The sequence below is a fragment of the Carassius gibelio genome, chromosome B3, assembly GCF_023724105.1.
Source record: "Carassius gibelio isolate Cgi1373 ecotype wild population from Czech Republic chromosome B3, carGib1.2-hapl.c, whole genome shotgun sequence".
Classification (NCBI taxonomy): Eukaryota; Metazoa; Chordata; class Actinopteri; order Cypriniformes; family Cyprinidae; genus Carassius; species Carassius gibelio.
The window spans coordinates 22,011,121-22,034,618 of NC_068398.1; the positions used below are offsets into that span (position 1 = coordinate 22,011,121).

The 23,498-nt window shown below is 38.3% G+C and overlaps 1 protein-coding gene across 1 annotated transcript in view; it reads right to left on the reverse strand.

The window, feature by feature from the left end:
• cacna1ia (calcium voltage-gated channel subunit alpha1 Ia) overlaps positions 1 to 23,498 on the reverse strand; it is a 185,050-nt gene that overhangs the window by 38,461 nt on the left and 123,091 nt on the right. Inside the window, exons 16-29 of the mRNA XM_052550671.1 lie at positions 20,137 to 20,254; positions 19,193 to 19,348; positions 18,347 to 18,434; positions 16,916 to 17,076; positions 14,764 to 15,240; positions 13,155 to 13,255; positions 11,007 to 11,130; positions 10,770 to 10,838; positions 8,060 to 8,238; positions 7,836 to 7,962; positions 7,033 to 7,158; positions 6,666 to 6,755; positions 4,011 to 4,203; positions 73 to 224 (exon numbers count right to left, since the gene is read on the reverse strand). Coding sequence (XP_052406631.1) covers positions 73 to 224; positions 4,011 to 4,203; positions 6,666 to 6,755; positions 7,033 to 7,158; positions 7,836 to 7,962; positions 8,060 to 8,238; positions 10,770 to 10,838; positions 11,007 to 11,130; positions 13,155 to 13,255; positions 14,764 to 15,240; positions 16,916 to 17,076; positions 18,347 to 18,434; positions 19,193 to 19,348; positions 20,137 to 20,254 — 2,161 coding nt within the window. The remainder of the gene's footprint in view (positions 1 to 72; positions 225 to 4,010; positions 4,204 to 6,665; positions 6,756 to 7,032; positions 7,159 to 7,835; positions 7,963 to 8,059; positions 8,239 to 10,769; positions 10,839 to 11,006; positions 11,131 to 13,154; positions 13,256 to 14,763; positions 15,241 to 16,915; positions 17,077 to 18,346; positions 18,435 to 19,192; positions 19,349 to 20,136; positions 20,255 to 23,498) is intronic.

Genomic DNA, 23,498 nt, shown 5'->3' on the forward strand with positions numbered 1-23,498 from the left:
AAGTTGGGAACTTGGTTAAAAAAAAGTTTGAGAAACCCTGTGTAAGAGAGTGAAGTCTACATTTGATCTTACATGAGGCTGGCTGTAGTGCTCCAGAGACATAGTCACAACGTTTACACAGATGATGAAGGTGATGAAGATGTCCAGGTAGTGGCTGGTGCACAGGGTGTGGATCATCAGTCGCACGTGACTGTAACTGGCATAGTAGGGCAACTTCTGGGCCTCTGAGTGAAACAAACAGATCAGTTTAGAATGAGCACATTTTGACAACAAATATATAAAGCTGAAGTGTGTAAAGTTCAATTCAATTCAAGTTTATTTGTATGGCACTTTTTACGATACAAATCATTACAAAGCAACTTTACAGAAAATTACTTTTCTACAATATTTAGTAGTAGCTTATAAGTGGTGACTGTCAGTTTATGTACACATGACAGGAATTTTCAGAAAAATTAATACAAGACGTAGTCAACCAGAAGATGAACGTTATTAACAGCAATTATTATTTGATGCAATCACAATATTTGTTAGTTCTGTTTTGTTGTTTCAGGGTTAGCATCATCTGGGGTCCTCTGAGGGGTTGGCATCATCTCTCAAGTCAACAAACAGAATCCAAACAGGTTTCATTAACACTACAATAACACTCCAACACATAGTCCCTCCCCTAAACTCATTCCACTGGTTCAGCCAATGTTGCTACACTGTGAGGCTCAAACTAAAAGGTTTGTTTGATAGAGCTACAGAGCCACACTTCACACTTTTGAACACACTTTATTGCCAAGTGTGTTCATACGCAAGGAATTTGTCAGCTTCTGGTAAAGAAAATACAAACAAAGTGCAGACATACATAAAATTAGAGAATAAAATAAAGTAATACTACAAAGTAATAAACCAGAAAAAGGAAAAATGTCCACAGACAGAACTGTGAATGTGCATAAGTGCTATTGACAGATGAAGGTTTAATAAGAGTTTAATAAAGAGTTATTTCCAGATGTGTAGTACTGAGGTGTTATGTGTTGTTCAGGTGTGATATGGCCTGGGGGCTAAACTATTCTTGTGTCTGGATGTTTTGGTGCATAGCGCTCTGTAGCACCGGCCAGAGGGCAACAGCTCAAAGAGAGAGAGTGGGTTGGGTGTGAGGGGTCTAGAGTGATTTTCTTAGCCCTTTTCCTCACTCTGTTGATATAAAGATCTTGGATTTTGGGTAAAGGGGCACTGATAGTCCGCTCAGCAGTCCTGACTGTCAATTGTAGTCTTCTGATGACTTTTTTGGTAGCTGAACTAAACCAAACAGTTAAAGTTGAACACAGTTTTAGCAGCTCCTGTGGCAGGTTGAACTTCCTCAGCTGGTGGAGAAAATACAGCCTCAACTGTAATGATGCTATTTAAGGCCAAACTGAAGTCAACAAATAAGATCCTTGGGCAATTCCCAGTTTTGTCAAGATGTTGCAGGATGTAATGCAGTCCCATGTTGACTGCATCATCCACAGACCTGTTTGCCCTGTAGGCAAACTGGAGAGAATCCAGCAAGGGTCCAGTGATGTCCTTCAGGTAGACCAGGACCAGTCGCTCTAATATCTTCATGACCACAGACGTGAGAGTGACAGGTCATAAGTCCAGTGATTTTGTGTTTTTTTTGGGAATCAAATTGATGGTGGAGCATTTGAAGCAGCAGGGAATTTCACTCAGTGCCAGTGATTTTTTGAAGACCTGTATGAAGTCAAGAAACACCATCTAGGCCTGAAGCTTTCTTAGATTTCTGCTTCCTATAGACCCTTCCTATAGAGGTGAATGTGGGAAGGGCTTATGTTAGTCTGTTCCTGGCCTGGTTATAAAAGATTTTATCCCCATTTCTGTAAGCATCCTCTTTGATGTTATGAAGCTGTTTGAGTTTCCCTGTAAACCACGGTTTATCATTATTGAATGTTAAGAATGTCCTTGTGGGGATGCATATGTCCTCACAGAAACTGATAAATGAAGTTACAGTCTGCGTGAGCTCGTCCAGATCGTGGCAGCAGCTTCAAAAACACTCCAATCAGTGAGGTCGAAACTGGCTTGTAAATTCCGCTTTGCTTTTTAATTAGACCATCTTTAAACAGTCCTTCATGTGGGTTTAGCTGTTTTCAGTTTCTTCAGGTTGGTGTAAGATGACCCAAACAGTGATCAGAGAGCCCCAAAGCTGCCTGTGGAACAGAGTGATATGCATCCTTAATTGATGTGTAACAGTGATCCAATATATTACAGTCTCTGGTGGGACATGTAACATGCTGACTTAAATTTCGGCAGTTCACGGGAGAGATTTGCTTTGTTAAAATCTCCACGAATAATTAAAAGAGAGTCTGGGTACCGTTGTTCCATTTCAGTTATTTGTTCGGCCAGCTGTTGCATCGCAGCGCTCGCGCACACATCCCGAGGCACGTACACATTCACGAGAATGAAAGAGGAAAACTCCCATGGAGAATAGAATGGTTTACAGTTTATGAAGAGCACCTCTAAATTAGGAGAGTACATCTTCTTCAGAGTTGTTACATCTGAACACCAACCTTCATTTATGTAAAAACCAACCTGTCCTCCAACCAATACGCTCCTATAGGTCGTTTGTCCAAATCCCTGAACTATGACCCATCAGAGCGTATCCTACAATTGCGCCCCTATCGGCAAAAGGTCGTTTTCATATTAATGTTTTGTACTCTTTTATTTGCACTCTGGTTTGCATTTCGTGTAGCATTATCGATTATTGCGTTATACCTTGATATGTAATCATGCTATCATGAGTTTGATCCCAGGGAATGGTCATGCACAAAAATGTATATGCGCAATAAATCATAATTTAGCATGATTTCTGTGAGAGTTAGGTTTAGGGCTGGGGTAAGGTGTGGTCATTCGAACGAATAAGCCACCTACAGTAGTAAAATATGTAGGAAATACTGTGAGATCGGTGTAAAAAGCCCACACATTGCATTTAAATAAACATGCGTTTTGATTGGTAATGACGTTATACGTAATTTCATGACGACAGACTCAACGCGATACTATCATTATGTTTTACGCCCGCTAGAGGGCGCTTAACTTTAAAATATAGGTCGTAATAAGGTGCTTGCACAAACGACCTATATGGTAGTTTTTTGTTGGAGGACAGGCTCGTAAAAACATAGTCTACAAGCTGGTCGCCTGGCAGATGAAGCGCGTTGTCTGGAATGACTTTACTCAGCCAGGTTTCAGTGAAGCACAATGCAGCAGACTTTGAAAAGTCCTTGTTTGTGCGGGTGAGGAGAAGTAGTTCATCCGTTTTCCTAGGAAGGAAATGTATTGACTAGGACCGCTGCCCCTCTGACCAAAACATCCAACAAAGCATCTGAATAATCAAAAACCGGAAAGAAATTGTCTGTTGTGTGTTGTCTTGTGTCCAGTAGTTTGTTTCTGGTAAAACTTATAGTAAGAGAATGACTAAACACGGAACAAAAAGACTGGGAGCATTCCACATCACGGCAGCAATACTCGCCACCAACTTAAAACATTCCTTAATATCATCACACTTCTCTGAAAATCAACCTTATTTTGGATTACTTACAATTATCTCTGCATATTAGATTGGGACAAGAGAATATTTTACCATCAAAATGATCTACAGTTTATATATGTGACGAAAAGGCTACTCTCTGGTCCGTAAACTAGATTTGTTTTTCTTCAGAGGAAAGAAGCATCACAGAACACACCTGTGTGGTCTTTCCACCTGACTTATGTTATTATGAGATGTCTGAAGAATTAAACTGTTAATCTATATTCATTTATACTCCTTTTCATTTCCTTCCCTCTCTTTCCCCTTTCCTCAATAGATTTCATTCTCCTCTCCGTGGAACTGTTTTGTTCCTAAAAAGAGGGTCTCAAACTAAAGACCATGTTAAATTGAAAAAGAGGTGGTGTTTTCCATTGTTATTACTCTTTTATTGGCCAAACCCATTTCCACGACACATGCTTTCCTCCTCTCCTCTCTTTTTCCTCTTTCTTACTTCGTCTCTTTTTCTCCATGCGTCTCAGTCGCTTCTCCTCTCTCCTTTTGGCCTCCTCCACTTCCTGGTGCTGTCGGCACTTGTGGAAGTTCTCCACCACCACTCCAACAAACATGTTCAGTACGAAGAAACTGACGATCAGGAGAAAGGAGATGAAGTACAGCAGCATCCAGGGGTTGTTATTGGTTATGGGCTGAAAAATGAAGAAACAGAAAGAATGGTGAATGAAAGAAACAAACACTTGAAATACACTTGATTTTCTGAAGAATATGTGAATGGCGACTGCCTTATTTCAGGTATTATTTCAGGTATAATTAACTTCCCGAGCACAAACCAGGCAGGAAGGGTTATTCCTCAAGGTGTGGCTAGAACAATGAGGAACGATAATAACAGTGCTTTTCTTCAGAAATACTACAAAAAAAACGACACAAGAAACTGTTCAGAACAGGGAGCTGCCTGAAATTGAATTTAACAAGATAATCAACACAGCCTTGTGTAATGCAGACACTCATAAGCTTGGGAAATTGGTCAAATTATGGTGAAGTGAACTTGGGTGCAGCTTTTACTCGGTTGCTTAGCAGCAGTGTGGAGTGAAACAAAGACGTCAAAGTCTAAATGAGCTCATTTTAAAACATGGGATGAGAAAGCACACGGTACTCTGCACATTTCCATCTGCTTCCACACATAGATGATGTCCTGCAGTGGACTCTGGTGGGACAGAGACGATGCAGTGGGGAAATTACACATGCCATTTAATCCATGAGATTTTTTTTTTTTCCGCCCTGTGTTTGACTCCCTAGAGATGCTGGGCTCTGCCAGTGTGAGAGGGTCTGGCTGCAGGCCTACACTTAATCATTATGTGCTGGTCCCTAACTGATGCAAGCTCACTGCTTTCTGAATCGAGGACTCTTGAAAGTCATTGTTTTTAGCTTCAGAGCCAAAAGCCTGTTAGTATTCATGAAGCTGATTGTGTGTATTCAGGATTAAATATTCACTGTTGAGTGCTTATTCCTTAAAGCTCTTCATTTTAGTTAAAAAAGAAACTGACTTTTTTTTGCTTTTTTCCTTTTGACACTTAATAAGTATGAAAATAACAAATTCCAAAAATAAATTTAATTTTATACAAAGTTGTTAAAGCTTACTTTTAGTATCTTCGTTACATGATATAGGTTTTAATAAAAGTACACTGCAAAAACCTGAACTGGCTTTTATGAAAGTGAAAGTCCTGACATTTTGCCAAGTATGGTAACTCATACTCGGAATTTGTGCTCTGCATTTAACCCATCCAAGTGCACACACACACACACAGCAGTGAGAAGTGAACACACACCAGTGGGCAGCTATAGATCCAGCGCCTGGGGAGCAACTGGGGGTTCAGTGCCTTGCTCAAAAGCACTTCAGCCATTGGTATTGAGAGTGGAAGAGAGGGCTGTTCATTCACTTCCCCCCACCTACAACTCCTGCCAGCACCGAGACTCAAACAAGTGACCTTCTGGTAACTAGTCTAAGTCTCTAACCATTAGGCCAAAGCAACTTGAAAGATTTTCTTTTCTATTTAGCTTTAATTTCCTCTATTCTTAAATTTTAGGGTAAATAAGGGTAAATCTTTAGAAAATGATATTTACCGTATTTTTCGGACTATAAGTCGCACCTGAGTATAAGTCGCATCAGTCCAAAAATACGTCATGATGAGGAAAAAAACATATATAAGTCGCACTGGACTATAAGTCGCATTTATTTAGACCCGAGAACCAAGAGAAAACATTAACGTCTCCAGCCGTGAGAGGGCGCTCTATGTTTTCAGTGGTAGACTACAGAAGCACTGAGCAGCATAAAGTGCCCTCTGGCGGTTGTAGATGGTAATGTTTTCTCTTAGTTCATTTCTCTTGGTTCATGTCAAATTAATTTTTTTATAAATAAGTCGCACCTGATTATAAGTCGCAGGACCAGCCAAACTATGAAAAAAAAGTGTGACTTATAGTCCGGAAAATACGGTATACATTGTCTCAAAGCGGAATAAATAAGTTTAATTGATGTATGGTTTGTTAGGATAGGATAACATTTGGCTGAGATACAACTATTTGAAAATCTGGAATCTGAGAGTGCAAAAATTTAAATAAAAAAAATAAAAATATATTTAAAAAATATTGAGAAAATCACCTTTAATAAAGGCAAAATAATTTTTTTAGCAATGCATATTACTAATCAAAAAATAAAGTTTTGATATACTGTATTTATAGTAGGAAATTTACGAAATATCTTCATGAGACAAGATTTTTACTGAATATCCTAATGATTTTTGGCATAAAAGAAAAATCTATAATTTTGACCCATACAATATGAACATGCTACTTATGACTGGTTTTGTGGTCCACCGTTAGATATTTATTTGACCTCTATTTAAATTCTTTAAAGCTTAGACTTCTTTATTTCATAATATATGTGTGATTATATTTGTGTGGCTATTTGTACTTTAAAAAGTCTGTATAAAAGTGCCTGCTTTGGGTTAACACTATACGAGAGGACTGACAGTGATGGTTCATTGTGATACCATTATGCAAATGTATCACAACATCCATATGACATTGAAAGAGCACAATTTATATTCACCAGGGTAGTATTAACAGGATGAACATGTTACATGAAGAGGATTACCTGCTGGTCCACTGCCACTGCGTCCAAACCATGATACATGATGTTGACCCAGCCGTCCTTCGATGCCAGCACAAACAGGGACATCAGAGCCTGTAAAACATAAACACACGTTCATACAAGCACATGCAAGGACACGCAGAAGTATGGAGATGGTGGATGGTGGACAAGCAAGACAAATAAAGATAGATGGGGGTTGAACAGACAAATCAGCTAGACAACCAGATGTGATGTAAAGAAGAGGTCAATCTGGTACAGATGCACACACATAAAGGTACATTAAACAAAGCAACAAATTGAGTTGCCCAGTATTTGGTATTTTGTGAATCTGTCATGTAATTTGATAAGCCCAGTCAGAGAACAAACTAACCTGGCCCAAGTTGTCAAAGTTGTACTTGTGATGGACCCACTTATAATTGGCCGAGAGGCAGTCAGACTTGTTGGTGATGTTTTTGACATCCAGGCCCAAGCAGTAGTAGAACTTGCCTTTGAAAAGCTGTGAAGGCAAAAGAAATGGCACACACTTCATGTCATTCAACGCCACACTACTCAAGCATCTCTTTAATAAAACTGTCAGAGCAGAGGATATTTGAAAGAAAAAGGTTGTTATGAAAGAAGGCCAGGACAGAATAAGAAAACAAGTTCTATGAAGAAAAGAACAAGATGCAGGCACTGAAAAGGAATAATATGAACACAAACTAAAAAGAAACTGAAAACAATGGTGATGAAGAGGGAAAGGGTATGACAGTGATATTAAGCACAAAAACTGGAGGAAAAAAAGGCAAATAATAAAAAATACAATTTCAAATATTCAAAAAAATAATATGAATTTAAATGAACAGAACAGTACTATTGTGGAATACGGTTTAAATTAAAAATTTAAACCGTCCTCCAAAGCATTTATAATCCTATTGAGGGTCTCTTCTCACCACCATCATATACACAGCCTTTTTTAAACTAAATTTTGACATACAAACGGGAACTTTCTGCCACAGGTTTTAGTGTTAGTATATCTTGCCAATAATAAGAACACCTCAATTTTCCAAAGATTCACATATTTATCAAAGATACAAAGATTCCTTTCAAAAAGTTGCATTCGAAAGGCTCTTCTGAAACATCAGAGGTAGCACACTGTCTCTGACAAGATGTTTCAGAGAGCATCTAGTTCTTTACCTGGACTCCCAGGATGCCAAAGATGATGAAAAAGGCACAGCAGATGAGAACTATGTTTCCTATAGGCTTCAGAGAGGTGATCAGAGTCTCCACCACCAGTTTGAGGCCAGGAGCTCGACTGATAACCCTGTCAGAAGAGGGGGAAAAGCATTCAGCAGAGTTAGAAACCAAGCACATGTCAGGCAATGCCACATGAACGCTTGCATTTTTTGTTTTAGATGTACCTGAGGGGGCGCAGTGTGCGTAGAAGCCTGAGAACTCTGAGCACCCCCAGGATCTTAGCCCCGCCCGCCATCGACACAACGATGTCAATCAAAGACACGAACACCAGGAAACCATCCAAAATGTTCCAGCTGCTGCGCAAGTACGCCTGCTCTCCAAGATACAAACCCATAGACACCACCTACAATAAACAAAGAAACAACGTCTCAAATGGACAGCATGAAAACATCACGCAGTTCTGTAATGTGTATCTTTGTTGTTCTGGTGTAAAACTGCATAGACTTTCTTCGGTTTTCTGGTGCTCTAATCTCATTCTGGTCCCTTCTAGTGTGATTTTGCTTACATCTCTTTGCTGGAATTGATCGAAACATTTATTGAAGTGGAGAAACAGACAGCAAAGTCAGAGTTTGTGATCTCCAGGCAAGCTAAGCCAAGACTTCTAATTATAGCCCTAAAACAGTGCTTCCTGTAGAAGAGCTAATTTTACTACTCAACTGAGCTCATCTAAAATCTACCGTTTTGTCAGAGGTGAGATGCAGATGTACTTAAGGGAGCTGCTGAAGGCTGAGAGATATTATATGGAGATTTTAAAAAACATTGTGGAAAACAGCAAAAACTATGAAACTAAAATTGCAGTAAAAGTGACGAAAATACAAAATCCATTGAAGCTCCGAGGTGACCTGAGCCTTGGGCCTCCAAGGCAGGTTCTTGTGACACTAACAAGACGAGTGACAGGAAAGAAACACGGTACGCGCACACACTCGATCTGACGTCAGCATTTGCTAAGGTCTAAAGAGCGAGAAGAGCAAAGAGAGCAAGAAAACCGAGGTTCTGTAGACAGAGAGAGTGATGTACTTTTAAGAAATGAGATGCTGTACTGCGACACATATCTGCTCTTTCTTGGGATCAATTTGGGCTGTATTAGTCTGACAGTTTCTTTACAATACTGCCATAGAAAGCCAATAATAAATCAGTGATCTATAGCAGGCTAATACAGTAATGTGACACTCACGCTAGCAATTTAAGGAGCTGCTTTTTGAGAGAGAGCAGATCTGCTTGCAGAACTCCTATTAGTGGAGCGTGGGTGGGCTGGGGACAGTAAAATCAGCCGCTGCCCCTCAGGCTATGTTATACCGGTAGGTATATTTTTGCTGTAGCTTGCAGAATCTGCCTCCCCAAGGATAAACTGTAATTGTTGACTTTCTGGTCCTCGAGAGAAATGCGGAATCATTGTTTGACTTGTGTCTCCCACTGCATCAACGCTTTTAGAAATGTCCACAATAAAGGATACACTCTGCATCATCTTATATTAACTGTGTATAGGACATTTTAAACGGCAACACATTTATGAAAAACCTTCTCTCTCTCTCTCTCTCTCTCTCTCTCTCTCTCTCTCTATATATATATATATATATATATATACTCTTGTACAATGATTATACAGGGACAAAAAAAAGTATTATTATAAAATATATAAAATAATTACATTTAAAAAGGATTAATATCTTTGGTTTACACAGGACAAGCAGTTTGGAAAATGGGTGGATGAAAAAAAAATAATAATAAAAAAATAAAATAAAACATGCTTGTAACTCTACATAAGACAAGCAGTTTGGAAAATGGATGAATGGATGGATGGATAATAAAATATAATAAAAATAAATAAAAATATAAACAATACAAAAAAATTAAAATAATAATACAAACAATACAAAAAAATCATACAAATTTGATTACACACAATGGTCTGGTAGAGGTAATGTAGCGCTGCTTTTGACAGGACTATTTCATGTTCGTTCCATTTCCTAATAATTGATTAAGTTACATAACTGATGACCTACAAGTGCCATGCGTATACAGCAGAACAGATGGGTCAGTCTGCGAGATTGACTGCGTCTGAAAGGGGAAACTGGCTCTAATTAATATCATTGCTTAATTGCTTGCCACAAGAGAGCCAGCCAGCAAATGTAATACCACACTACTCTCAAAAGGTCCAGAGGAGGAAGTGTGTGTGAGAAAGAGTGAAAGGAAGATGATGAAATGAGAGATAGATTAGAGATACACACACACTGGTTCATGTACTGGAAAATATTTAGCTAATTACCCATTCAGACGACCAGAGTCTTTAACAATGTCTCCATTATGTCTGGCATTAATCTGAATGCATGTCATTTTGTTCAATATCTATGCATAATGTAATATTCTTTGATACATAAAACTGAAAGATTTGGGATAAAAAAAAGAAAAGGCAACATTTCACACTATTTCTAGATCACTGATCAATTATGCAAATTTTGACTCTGTACAGGCGATATGTTGCTGTAGTTTTCCAATGAAGAACAGGAAGTGCTTTGGAATATCACAAATTATGCTGGAGAACATTATTGGTTAGGTAAAACAACAACAACAACAACAACAACAAAAAACCTTTTATGCAGCATTTGCTAAAGCAAAACAAGGACAGGCAAATCAAATGCTAAAACATCATGAAATTGATGTTCATTTTTAATTAAACTTTTCATTAAAAAATTTTATGCTGATAATATAATTTGTAATGAAAAATTTTCATTGAAATAGAAAGGTGCAAAATAGAACCATTTCCACTGGTGTTTTATCTAACCCACTGTATGTTATATGCATAACTAAATGGATTATACTATACTCAAACCATTAAAACATGCAACATATCATGCTGTGAATGTAAATATTTACCTTGAGTGTCATCTCCCCCACAAATATGGCTGTGAAAATGTAATTGGACACGGTGAGGAAAAGCCTCTCCTGCAGAAAGGGACAGAAAAAAAGAGAGAGCTGAATTGTGGAAAAAGTAGAAAGGGAAAAGCTGGAATTTTGTGCTGTGAGAATACCTGCTTGTGGACTACATGGAAATCAATAACTAAAATAGGTAAAAAAAAAACTGAATCAAAGGTCCATCGGTCTCAGTCTTACCAGGCTACCCTGAAGGATCTTGGGTCTCTCCAGAGCCACAGTGATGCAGTTTGAGAAGATGAAGGCCAGCACCACATAGTCAAACAGCTTATGGGCAATAATGGACTGGCACAACAACCTGAACCTGGAGAGGAAGGAGGAAGTCAGGAATAGAGATACTGTATAAAGAGACCAACTTAAGCAGAAGTACATCACTTCGTTCCAAAACCAAGTGAGCTGCCTTGCTGCCTACATAGAAAGCATACAAACCATCATGGAATCTCACAAGTGATTGATTTGGAACACAGGGTGTGGTTTCTGATGTTGTTAACAGCATAGTACTAAGCAATAAACACAAATGTTACACATTTTGGGCAAAATATTAATATTGTAATTTCCCTGAATGAATTAACCAATACACTTAATAAAAGTAAGACAGACCTTGATATAAAAAATAATTTTCAAAATCATCTTATGCTAACCAAGGCTGCATTTATTTGATACAAATACAGAAAAAAACAGTATTATTCCCAAATATGATTATAATATCAATGACCTGTTTTCTATTTATTTGTTTTAATTTTATTTTTCTTTCTGTGATGCGAAGCAGAATTTTCAGCATCATTGCTCCAGTCTCCAGTCACATGATCCTTTAGAAATCATTCAAATATACTGACTTGATGCTCAAGGAGTAGCATTTCTTATTATAACTGTTGAAAATAGTAATAATAGAATCTGCAATATAATGTTTTTAACTGCTGCCAAGCTGCAATAAAGAATCGACTACTTTCAATCAATCAACCAATCAATTAATCACTAAATCAATAAATAAGAACATAAAAAAAAAATCTTACTACCCTAAAACTTTTGAACAGTAGCATATGTATTTTTTTCACGGTGCTTGTCACAATGCATTCTGGCAGCTCACTAGTTTTAGGAACAGTGAAGTATCTCAATTGTTCCACGGCAGTCCAAACTTTAGCTGGATATTCAAAGACTAGACAGTTACTAGGACAAAACAGACTGACAGACAAAGGGTGGGAATAATCTCGCTGACACAGATCGATATCCTAATCAAGCCACCCTCTAAAGAGCTGGCAGCCCATCAGTGTTATTGATCAGGCAGGGATAGCAGAATAACCATCAGGAGAGAAGAAGAGGTGTGGGGCATCTTATTCAGAGATCAAATCAGTGGCACTGTATGACACAAGCTTGCCTTTACCTGCTTCATTTCAACCTGGAGCAACTTCTAATCTGTTTTGTGCTATAATGAGGTCAGACTTCCAGCTGCACTTTCAAATTTTGCTTAGACTGACAACATTTGACTCTTATCTGACAAAACCCATGAGTTGTTTTTAAAGTGTAAAAGGAACAGGAAGGTGCATGATTGCCAGCAGGGTTTGCTTACGATGAGGCTGTGTGAGACACAGCAGCACACGTGCAAAAGCATTACTGTAGACCAGAATTTCACTAATGTTTTTTTGGATGACCTAAAATATGTATTTACTTCACTGAGATTTTAAGTTATTTCAATAATTTAACAACAATTAATATGTTAACAGTTCTATGATGTGGTAAGATTACACGCAGGTAAAACATGTTAGATTTGTATCATTGAGATACAATTATAGTTTTTATTTAGCTACAGTTTATATATTTTTTTTAATTGCTTTTAAAAAAAAGTTTTTATTTACTTTAATGTTGCACAATGTATCATTTAATTAATTCTAAGCCTTTTCATCAATACAAAAACCCTTTTGGAAAACCCTGCCATAGGTGATTACTGTAAATATCGCACTCTCTGCTTTATTCAAGCTAATGAAACTACCAAGGCAAACAAAATAAGTTGGCATCTCTAAAATGGCATTTATTTTAAAGTCTCTTTGACCACATAAATGCCATTTGCTTGGCTGTGGACATAATCACCCAAATGTCGATCACACATGGCAGCCAAGAAACCAAAACTGTGTTCCTGTTTTTCTGTTTATTTTTTTTTCCTAAATAAAAATGAACTGAGAACTCACAGTTAGCATATATAACACATAAAACTATATATAAATTGTGTCTAAACAAAGGTCAATAGATCAAACTGCTTCCATCAGCTCTTATAAATCATATTCATGACTGTTATGTATTGACACAGATGATGCAGGAGGTTAAGGGACTCACTTGTTTTGGGGAGAGAAGAGGAAGACGGACCAGTCTTCCCTGGTCTCACACCAGTCTGGTCTGTACACCTCTATCATCTTCTGGATCCGCAAACATAGACTCTGCCGACAGAAAAATATGTATTTAGTTGGCAGAAATGAGCACTAAGATTAATTCTGCAGTGTTCAGGGTGGGAGAACTTTCTTGGAAACACGTTTGATAGTTGAAGCAGTTATGAAACGGAGCTTTCCAATGTTTCAGTTCCCCTTGGAGCTGCCATGTTACCCTTAATTGCTTACAAAACAAGAGAGCCTGGCTGTAAATTAAAAACTGAAATCCTGCTGCCATCTGTTAGCATTCCTCCTCAACAGATAATAATTAGTCGATTTTCATTGTGTAGTAGATTGTATGTGCAGTTGGCTCTGCTTCAAGAAGATTTACAATGTGTGCAAACGCTGTTGTACAGGAGCCAATATGACTTAAGATAATCCACAAAAAAATAAAAGACTCTCAAGACTCTAAAAGATTCTCATTTTCATCCCAAACCAATTTTTTTCCAACATTTGAATCTCTATCTTCCATGGAACACCAATTTCTAAAGCTCCGTAAATGACAGAAGTCTCCTGAAGCCACACTTTACTGTTGAAAAAGTTTGGGATCGTGTCAAATGTTTTTGAAACAAGTCTCTTATGCTCACCAAGGCTAAATTTATTTGGTCAGAAATACAGTCAAACACATTTATTGCATCCTGGCTGAACTGAACTATGGGCTCAAAAATAATATTTAATGACATGAGATGCATTGTGCCAGGTTTGATGGCAATCACACCAAATGGCAATAGTTGTCATAAGCAATTTCAATGTGCCAGTTTTAAAGTCCCCATGAAATCAAAATTATTTTTGGGGGGGTATTAGCATCAATATGTTAGTTTTAAGGTTATCCATAAGGCAGTGTGCTCCAAAACAGTGACAAAATTCTTATTTAGAAGATGCAAGCATTCAAATCTTGAAGTTCATTTCTTCCGGTAAAACGGCTCAACAATTTTTTATACTGTTCATCATCTTCTCATCAAATCTTCTGACCAATCAAATGCTGTCTAGAATCTGGAGCACCCGCCTCCTGCACTATAACTATAGATGCAGAAGCACCATCTGAGATCAGTCACTTATTCACAGTGTGGTATTTCCTGTAGAGGGAATGCCTCGTAGTTTACAGTGTAGGTCATAGGGAATGATTCAGACAGTGTAATATGCTTTCGATTGGTGCAAATGAGATCTGGTTTCACGCTGTTTCACGTGAACCGCAGCAGTGCACGCACTCTGATCCGGACTTTGGCTCCTGTCCAGAGATGCGATCGCACGGAGCAGATCATTTGCACAACTAAGTCATCATTTATTGAAAACTAAAACTACACAGCCTCAGCATGATTATGACCAATATTTTGTTTTACTAAGAGTTTCATATTGAATCTAGGGGGTAATCTATTAGACTGTGGCTGTCAAATGCAGTTTTACTGAGCTTAACGTCTCTGGCCCGAGCAGATAAAAACAAAACGCTATTGGCTGTTTTAAAAGGGGGGAATAGAAACACATTTAAGTATCCCTTGAAAAAAATTTTAGTGGACACTTACATAGTCCAGCTCATCGTCCAGATCCTCCCTGTCCTTGCGTGCATTGACCTGAGGATAGACTTCATTGATGATTTGTGGTTGGACTGACGGTGTCTTCCCATTACAGTCCTGGTGCTCTCCAACGCTTCCCAGACCCCCAGAGAAGCTCTTCTTGCTTTGCCGGGGATGCAGAGGAGGCAAGGCCGGTCCAGGCACCTGCAGCAGCTCAGGAAGCTCCAGAGAGAGAGCCCGCCGTTCTCTGCATGGGACGAAGTGTCTGGAGAGCAGAGGCGGGTGCAGAGGAGGGGGCGGAGGAGACAGCAGGGACTCCTGCTCAGCGGGGTGAGAGTGAGGGCTACGGACTCTTAAACTGCCTCCGCCCCCCATCCCCAGGCATCTAGAGGATCGACCCAAGCTGTTCCAGCTTGACCTGCGACTCCATATTCCTGGCCGCGTGGACCGTCCCCAGTTGTGGTACAGAGAGGCTCGTCCTGGACACTGAAACCCATAGGATGCAAGCTGATAGTCAATAAATGAACATGAATTTAAGCACATACCCATATGTTTTATCCCAAGCATACAAGACTGAAATGACTAATTTGAGTGTATGGTCATTACAGACACTTCTAGTGTGCATGGTTGTGAGACAGACTGACTTTACTTGTAAGTGCTGCAACAACAGCAATCAAACCATTTTGGAATCTGGCTGACCTGTCAACAGATATGAAAACTGTTCTAAAAGGGTGAGAAAATGTGCAAAAAAAAGTGCACTTTAGGAAGTGCCATCCATCAAGCCATCAGTTCTTCCATCAAGCTATTTGGAGCATCGCTATGCACTGTCCTAAGCTTTTTTGAGAACACATTTTAGAATTGTAACTCCAGACGGTGAGGACGATGAACAAGCATGCATTGTACAGTTTACACATACACACACACAAACACGTGTGCGCGCGCACACACACACACACACACACAATCAAAGAAATAAGAAGACGAAAAAATTTATTGTATTATTAAATCAAATTACTAAATTACTACAATTTGCCTAGCATTATTAACAATGTGCTTTAACTTCCCAAGGGAAATAGGTGGTAAACACTTTTTATTAGAAAACGGATAGTTCTGGTCCTTGATTCTGATTGGCTGAGCTGTGTTCAAAGGTGTTGTAAATTACACTACAAACATACACCTTTCTTTATGTCTGTGTGTTGCTTTCGATGCAGAGTTTGGCTCCAACTCTGATCAAAGTCACCTGCCTGTGATTTTCTAATGATCCCCAAAACATTGATTGGCATGCTCAGGTGTGTTTGACTAGGGTTAGAGATAAACTCTGCAGGAAAGTGGATCTCATGGTCCAGATTTGAGGATCCCTGATCTAGATGCACCGAATGATTCAATGATTAACCATTAATCGGTTGTATTTAATGTCTACGGGTTAAAGTTACCCCAATCCCAATAACATGATATTTAGCCCCTAAAATGCGAATTTTACCAAGGCAGCCCTACCAAAAAACGTGCATTTTAACCCCAAGATGCAATTTTTATAGGGGAACCACCTGGAAATGCGATGGGGCTAGATTTGGACTAGTTTTGAGAATCAACTGGGCAGGCTTTGTTGTGAAAACCTGGCAACCCTTATCTGAACACACATGCTGGAGATATACAACTCATTTTAGGAACGCCTTTACTGATGAGATGCACATGAAAATCGAATTCTATTTTTTGCACAGCCCTATTTTATATAATTTCTGGTGAATCTGACTAAAATAACAGACGCTTTCTACTCCTTCTTAGTGAATCCCCCCTCACTGTCTAGAACCCTTATAAAAAGCCAACCTCCTCACAAAGGCTGTTATTATTTAAACAATTGTAAAAATAATTATGTAGTTTATAAGTTGCTCTCAGCTCTTCGAGTGCCTGCTCAACGACCCTCTGTGTGTATGCTAATATAGTACAAGCTAGACGAGTACATACGGCCCTCTAAGTGCTGAATAAGTGTCTTATTAATGGTTTGCAAAATGCTAATACATGCAGAGCTGATGGATAATTATTGTGTTCTTTGCGCTTTTTTGAGAGGGTTTGGATTGCTGGAGCGATATGATATATCTGCCCTCTCGGTGAGTAAGACCTTGTAATGAATGGCAGGTTGACTGCAGCATGCACAATAGCTCACCAGCACCGTCTGCTCCAGACTAGCCATGCCCAGAGAGCTCACGCTGCTCTTGCGGGAACCCAGGGCAAAGCTCAGCCTTTCAGATGGGTACAGGCCCCTGGCGTTGGGTGCAGGTGCCAAATCCAGATGCCCATTAGGGGTCAAAGTGGAAAGCTTGGGATCTGCACAAACACACATGCCAAGACTGATAAGATCAAAAACACATCAGAAGGACTCAAGCCATGAGCAACACTAGCTGGCTTATCGCAAGGCACAGTAATTCAAAAACAATTTGTTTTGTGTTTGTGGTGCGGAATTAAGAAGTATATTCCACTAAGCCTATTAAAGTTTCAAGCCTGCATGATTTCTGGTATTTCTAAAGCCTCCTCTCATGCCAGGCGACACTCGTGGGAGCTTGCAAGTTTGTCTTCTGTCTGTGGAGAGTGTCAGTGTGTACATGCATTATTCATAACATCATGTCCTTAGATCTCAAAGCGCCATGATTTTTTTTTCAGTTTTTGGCCAGATATTAATGAGACGTTTCAATGCATTGCTTTCAGTTACTCATTTTTGAAACAGTTTAGGATATTACATGATTACAGCATTTTTTCACAGTAACTAGTCTATCTGGGGTCCATTAGATTTTGAAAATGCTTTTTTAAAGACATCTCTTATGCTCACCAAGCAACATTTAAAATAAAATAAAAAATAAGTACTATTTTGAAATGATTACAATTTAAAATAGATGTTTTCTATTTTAAAATGTAATTTATTCCTGCCATGACAAAGCTGATTTTTCAGCAGCCATTACTTCAGGCTTCAGTGTCACATGATCCTTCAGAAATACTACGAACATATTGATTCGGTGCTTAATAAAAAAAAAAAAAATGATTATAAAAATTTTTGAAAACAGTTGTTCTGCTTATAATCTTGAGGAAATTGTGATTAAAATTTTTAATTGAAAAATAACAGCATTTATTTGTAAAAGAAAACATTATAAATACATTTACTCTCACTTCTGATCAATTTAAGACATAAAATATGGGAATTAAATACAGTAATAATTTCTTAAATAATAATACTAATTTTCTTAAAAATAAAAATCTTAATGTCCCCAAACTTGAAAACTATAAATGACGAGCTTTAACTAATTAAAATAATTGACATAACACATCATTTACATCTGGACTTATCATTGATAAAACCTTCACCAACAAAATTATTTTAAAAAGTCAAAATACAGAAAAGCTTACTTTATGAATGTTAACACGTAGCTGACCATAGCAACCTTTTTTTCTTTCAGATAATCTGAAAAGGATCTCAGAACATGACACAGAGTTTCTGCTTAGAATGAACCAAAAAAAAAGAACAGAACAGAACAGAAGGTTCAGAAGCAAAGGGGAAAAACACAGCTGTGCTGAACACTTCCTTAGTTAGTCCACAGCTCAGTACCTGACAGCTGAAGTGAATCCTTTTTCTCCGTTTCTTCTAAGTTACAAGAGGATCTGTCATCATCAGAATAGGAACGGTTAGCATCACCCTGTCACAGACAAAAAAAAAGAAAAGAAAAAAAACCATGTACACAAGGTCAGAATAAACCAAGATAGCTTGAGTTACATTCACATGGCACAGAGATTCCACTCTTAAAGTCAGTTTGGCTTTCACTCACCTATAAACGTATTATGTAAACGTAACCATACTTAACCACAGGGTAGACAATGTTATTATTGCGCTGTGTGAGCCAGGCAAATAACAGACCAAAGTGAAGGACAGAATTTCTTTTGTAAAATAACTAAAGAGCCTTGAGCATTGTTTAATAGATATGTCAATCTCGCTGCCTTCCCTCTGAAAGCATTTGCTCTAGTTCCCCACTCACCCTCACACAGTGCCTCAGATCTAGACCATAACCTGGAGGCCCACTTCTACATGTTCCCTGGAGAGATAACCTACTCCTGCAGTCTGCATACCAGCCCGAGAAGCCCTATTTATACAAGCATGCCCATCGAAAAAATATTCACCGGCAAGAACAACAAAAGCCTGTGGAAAAATGCCCCAGGACAGCGGTAAGTTATTAGAGCCACGCCATGTTCATGCTGTTATTTTGTTGCTAAACACCAGCACAGATTTGTCCCCCTTACGAAAAGCATCACAGTCAACAGATGCTTTTCACAATAATGTATTCAAATGAACTCAGTGAGGATGAAATATTACTGGTTACTGGCCCTGTCACGTCGGAGATTGTTTTGTGCATCAACCAAAACACTCGATTTCTCAAATGCCTCACAGTGTGTACCTTACCTCAGCCTGAAATCCTTCCACTAAGATAGCCACAAGCAGATTGAACAGAACATAGTTCCCGAAAGTCATGAGCGCGACGAAATACAGGGCAGCCAGGGGGGAGGTAGAGGCCATGCCGTTATACAAAACCATGTTCCAGTCCTCTTGAGTTAGGATCTGCACACAAGCACACACAGACAAAAAAAAAAAAAAAGTTTGATTAATAAACAAACAAATTCTTTATTTTGTTATTTTTATATATTTTTTTTAATTATCTAAAAAGGCCACAAATAAAGAATCTCATATTAAGTATTTTTCTATCTTTTGAATTTATCAAAACAGTCCAAATCCATACAGTACATACATATTTTATTTCCTCTTTTTATTGTATATAACAAAATGAATGTGTGTGTGCTTGATGATAAACTCTATATATTATTCACATAACATTATATATTATATATATTTTAACTTTATATATTATTACATTAAATGTATTTTATTTTCAATTAATATTTTGTTTAATACAAGGAAAACATAAATAAGCATTTATATCTAATGCTTTCCCTGTTTTTAATTTAATGTAATAAAAAGGCCAATAAAATGAAATACCTACTGTACACACATGCTCGCATACACAAATATAGATTTCATCATCATTTTGCTTTGTTTCTCTGTTTATTGTATATAATAGACATGCCAATAAATGTAAATATTACCATATTAACAATATTCAATGTATACAAAATACAATAAAAAATACAAAGACATTTTTGGCCTATTTCATATAATAATACCATGTACAGTAGTAATCTAAACCTTTCGTATCCCCACAGAGACTACCCAGGTGTGTGTATGTGTGTGTGATTAAAATGTGTTTTCACCTAGTTCCCAGTTGCCCTGTATTTCCAGTCACCTGCAACCGTGCTATCATAAGTGAGATGAGTTTTGAGAGCGCTACACACCTGAAACACTGTGACAATGGCCCAAAGCAGGGAGTCAAAGTTTTTCCTGTCAGGTACTGTGTCCCCAGCTTCTGTCTTCAGGCTGAACTTGCAGCCAAATATGTGCATTCCCAGAATACTGCAAAAACAAACAGACAAACAAGCTCTGAATGTTACTCTCACGTTTAGATATTCTGATACCGTATGCTTCCGATCGACCCCGAAAGGATGAGAGATGAATGAGTCTGTCAGAGATGAGGAGCCTATAAAAATGGTATCAGTGCTGTGTGAGGAGACATATGTCCTGGTTGGACAGCAGCCAGAGATGGGATCAGTCACGCTGGAGAGACGGATCACAGAATACAGAATGAAACACACACCAACATACAAATAGTACATGTTACTAATGACAGATTTTACATAATCAGATCATAAACGTTACATTTAAATGAAAATATTTAAGTATAACTGAACAGTGCTTACTTTTGGTGCAAAAGCTTTGTTGTACTGTGTGTGCGAGTGTAATGGGTATTAGTTCTAGACAGTGTGTATCATGCTTAGCAGCGACAAACAGAACATTACAATGATTTCTTGCAGCCTCTGCCAGATTTATACTTGAATGGGTCATATGATGCTTTTTTTAAAAGATCATTATTTTGTGTATTTGGTGTAACAGAATATGTTGACATGCTTTAATGTAAAAAAAAACAAAAACATTATTTATTAAAAAAAAGTACATTATTGTAGGTCCTCTATGCCCCGCCTCTCTCAAACGCCTTGTTTTCTACAAAGTCCCTCCTTCTGACAAGCGCAGTCTTCTCTGATTGGCCAACTGACCCAGTGCATTGCGATTGGCTGAACACCGCAAGCACGCGTCTGAAATGTAACGGCCCTTTCCATAATCACAAGCTTCATCTTTCAAAATAAATGTAAAGACAGTTAATAATGTCCTTAGTTTTACCATCAGTTCAAGCCTGAAAGAGGAACAGAGTCGCGTGACAGACACAGTGATGAAGTTCGGATGTGTTTTCAGTACACAAGACACGGACGGTTAAGACAGCTGACTCCACTGTGTGACCTCGTCTCTCTCTCTCTCTCTCTTACACACACACACACACACACACAAATAGCAAATACTTCAACTAATGACAAAACATACTTCCAGTAGCTGATTCAGAAGCGCCAGATTGTCGTAGCAAAGTCAGAATTACCTCCTCTCCTAGGTTTACAGAACGGTTGGCCATTAAATGTGTTGCTGTTCTGTTGTAAGCAATCTTAAAGATTCCTAAATGCATCTACTTTAAGGTCAAATAAAGTGGTTTTGCTTTTGTCTAGATACACACAGCATCTCTCTGACATGGCTGCTTCAACACTAACTGTGATTACTGAAACCATGGCTTCCTTCTTTGCATGAACATTTGTGTGGCATTACGCAAATGTTTCCACATAGTGACATAGACATGTGGGGGCGGGTTTGAATGAGCTGTTTTAGGGGGGCGTGGTAGAGTCTTAACTTTGTTAACGATTTTTTTTAAAGATTTGATACTGTAGGCTTTGCAGCTTTACAGATCTTCTTTATGCATCAAGAGCTTGTAACACTCCAAAGAGAAAGGAGAAATTGAAATTGCATCATATGACCCCCAAACAAGGCTGATAAATATAAATAGTGGACAAAATATCAAAATCTGGGGACTGCATCAGAGCTGTGGTAGTTTTGCTCTGTCCTGAAACTCTCAGATATGGTTAAAATAAACTTTGCTGTTGTTTTGACAAAGTTTAGGCCTTTAAGGGCCTTGTCATTCTACTGGCGCAATGTGCTTTAGACCATGCACTTAGATCGTTAAAACAGGGCCCTAAGAAAGTCTATATTTCAAGAAAATGAAATATATGCTTGTAAAAAATATGCCTACATAAAAACCATAGAAATGTTTAAATCAGAATGCTGATAGTCCTGTGACATGTTTTTACTTTTCTGAAGAAAAACTAATCACTGGGAAGTACAGTGATCTCCACCCAGGGATAATGAAAATAATAGCAATGTTGTGCCGCATTACTTTTATAAGTAACATAACACACAACTCCATACAAACCACCCAGAGACAAACATGTTTCTTTCCTTATTTGTGTTCAGCAGCTCTCTATGCAGCAGAGCAATGATGAAGCCAATTAATAATTGGCAAAAATACAGCTTCCAGTCTGTAATGCTGATTCATTCTCTCCATTCGCTTTGTCCATACGTCATCCCAGGCATCTGCTAACAGTTACGAAAGCCTGTTGACTTTACCTGCAGGCTGGGGACGACTTTATCCATTTAAGAGACATACATCAGGGCATTGTTTTCAGATGAGGGGTTATAAATCGAGAAGGTTGGAGAGGGGGGAAGGGGATATGCTGAAAGCTAAACATGAGTGGAAAAGACAGATCGGCGGGATTGGTTTATGCACTCAATCCTGCAGCAGCCTCCATCTGTCTCTGTGCACTCTGCTGGAATTGCAGCGCTGCAGGGGGAAGGCGGGAGAGTCAGTGGGCACCAGGGGCCTGAGTGTTATTGTTCCGCCCTCCATCAATCTCACTCTGATCCTTATGGGCCCGTCACTCGCAGCTGAAGCTGAGGTGTACACTGTGCAGCTGAGACGCTCAGCCATACAGAGCCCGGCGTGATCCAGCTGCTGTCAGGTGAGAGATTTCATAAACCCTTGCTTGCTTTGTGTGATAAAGCGTGTGGCGTTTATTACAAACAAGTGTGTGTATGGGTGCGGACAGAGACTATGAGTAAGCACACAGATGTGAGTTTCAATTGCATAAGAGAACCATTTGAATGCAAAAATTTAGAATGAAAAATTATAATAAATAATAATATATATATATATATATATACACATATTAGGACTGGTAAGCGATCAATATTTTTTATTTAATTAATTACATGATGTGGTGATTAATCTAATTAATCACATATCAAATTTTGAGAAAATACTCTGAAAAGATAATGTAAAGTCATAGTTGTGCAAAGCATCAAACATAGTTTACAAAAAGTAGGTTCAGCAAGAAATATTTTGTTTGATACAATTTATCACATATACTCTTTTGGACCATTTGAGTAAACGATGACAGAAATGGGTGAACTATAACTTTAATAATTTATTTTCTTAATTGTATTATTACTATGAAAATATGAAATTATTTCTTTAATGATAAATAATAAACTAAAAACGTCCAGTAAGTGGTGGTAGATGTCTTAACGATTAAATCGAGTCATTTATTCATTCGTTTCATTCGTTCAAATGGCTGATTCATTCAGGAGTGAAGTAAATGGTTCTTAATAAATGGTTCATTGAATCATTAGGCTTGTTCGACTGGAAGCGGATCGTCACCATCGGACC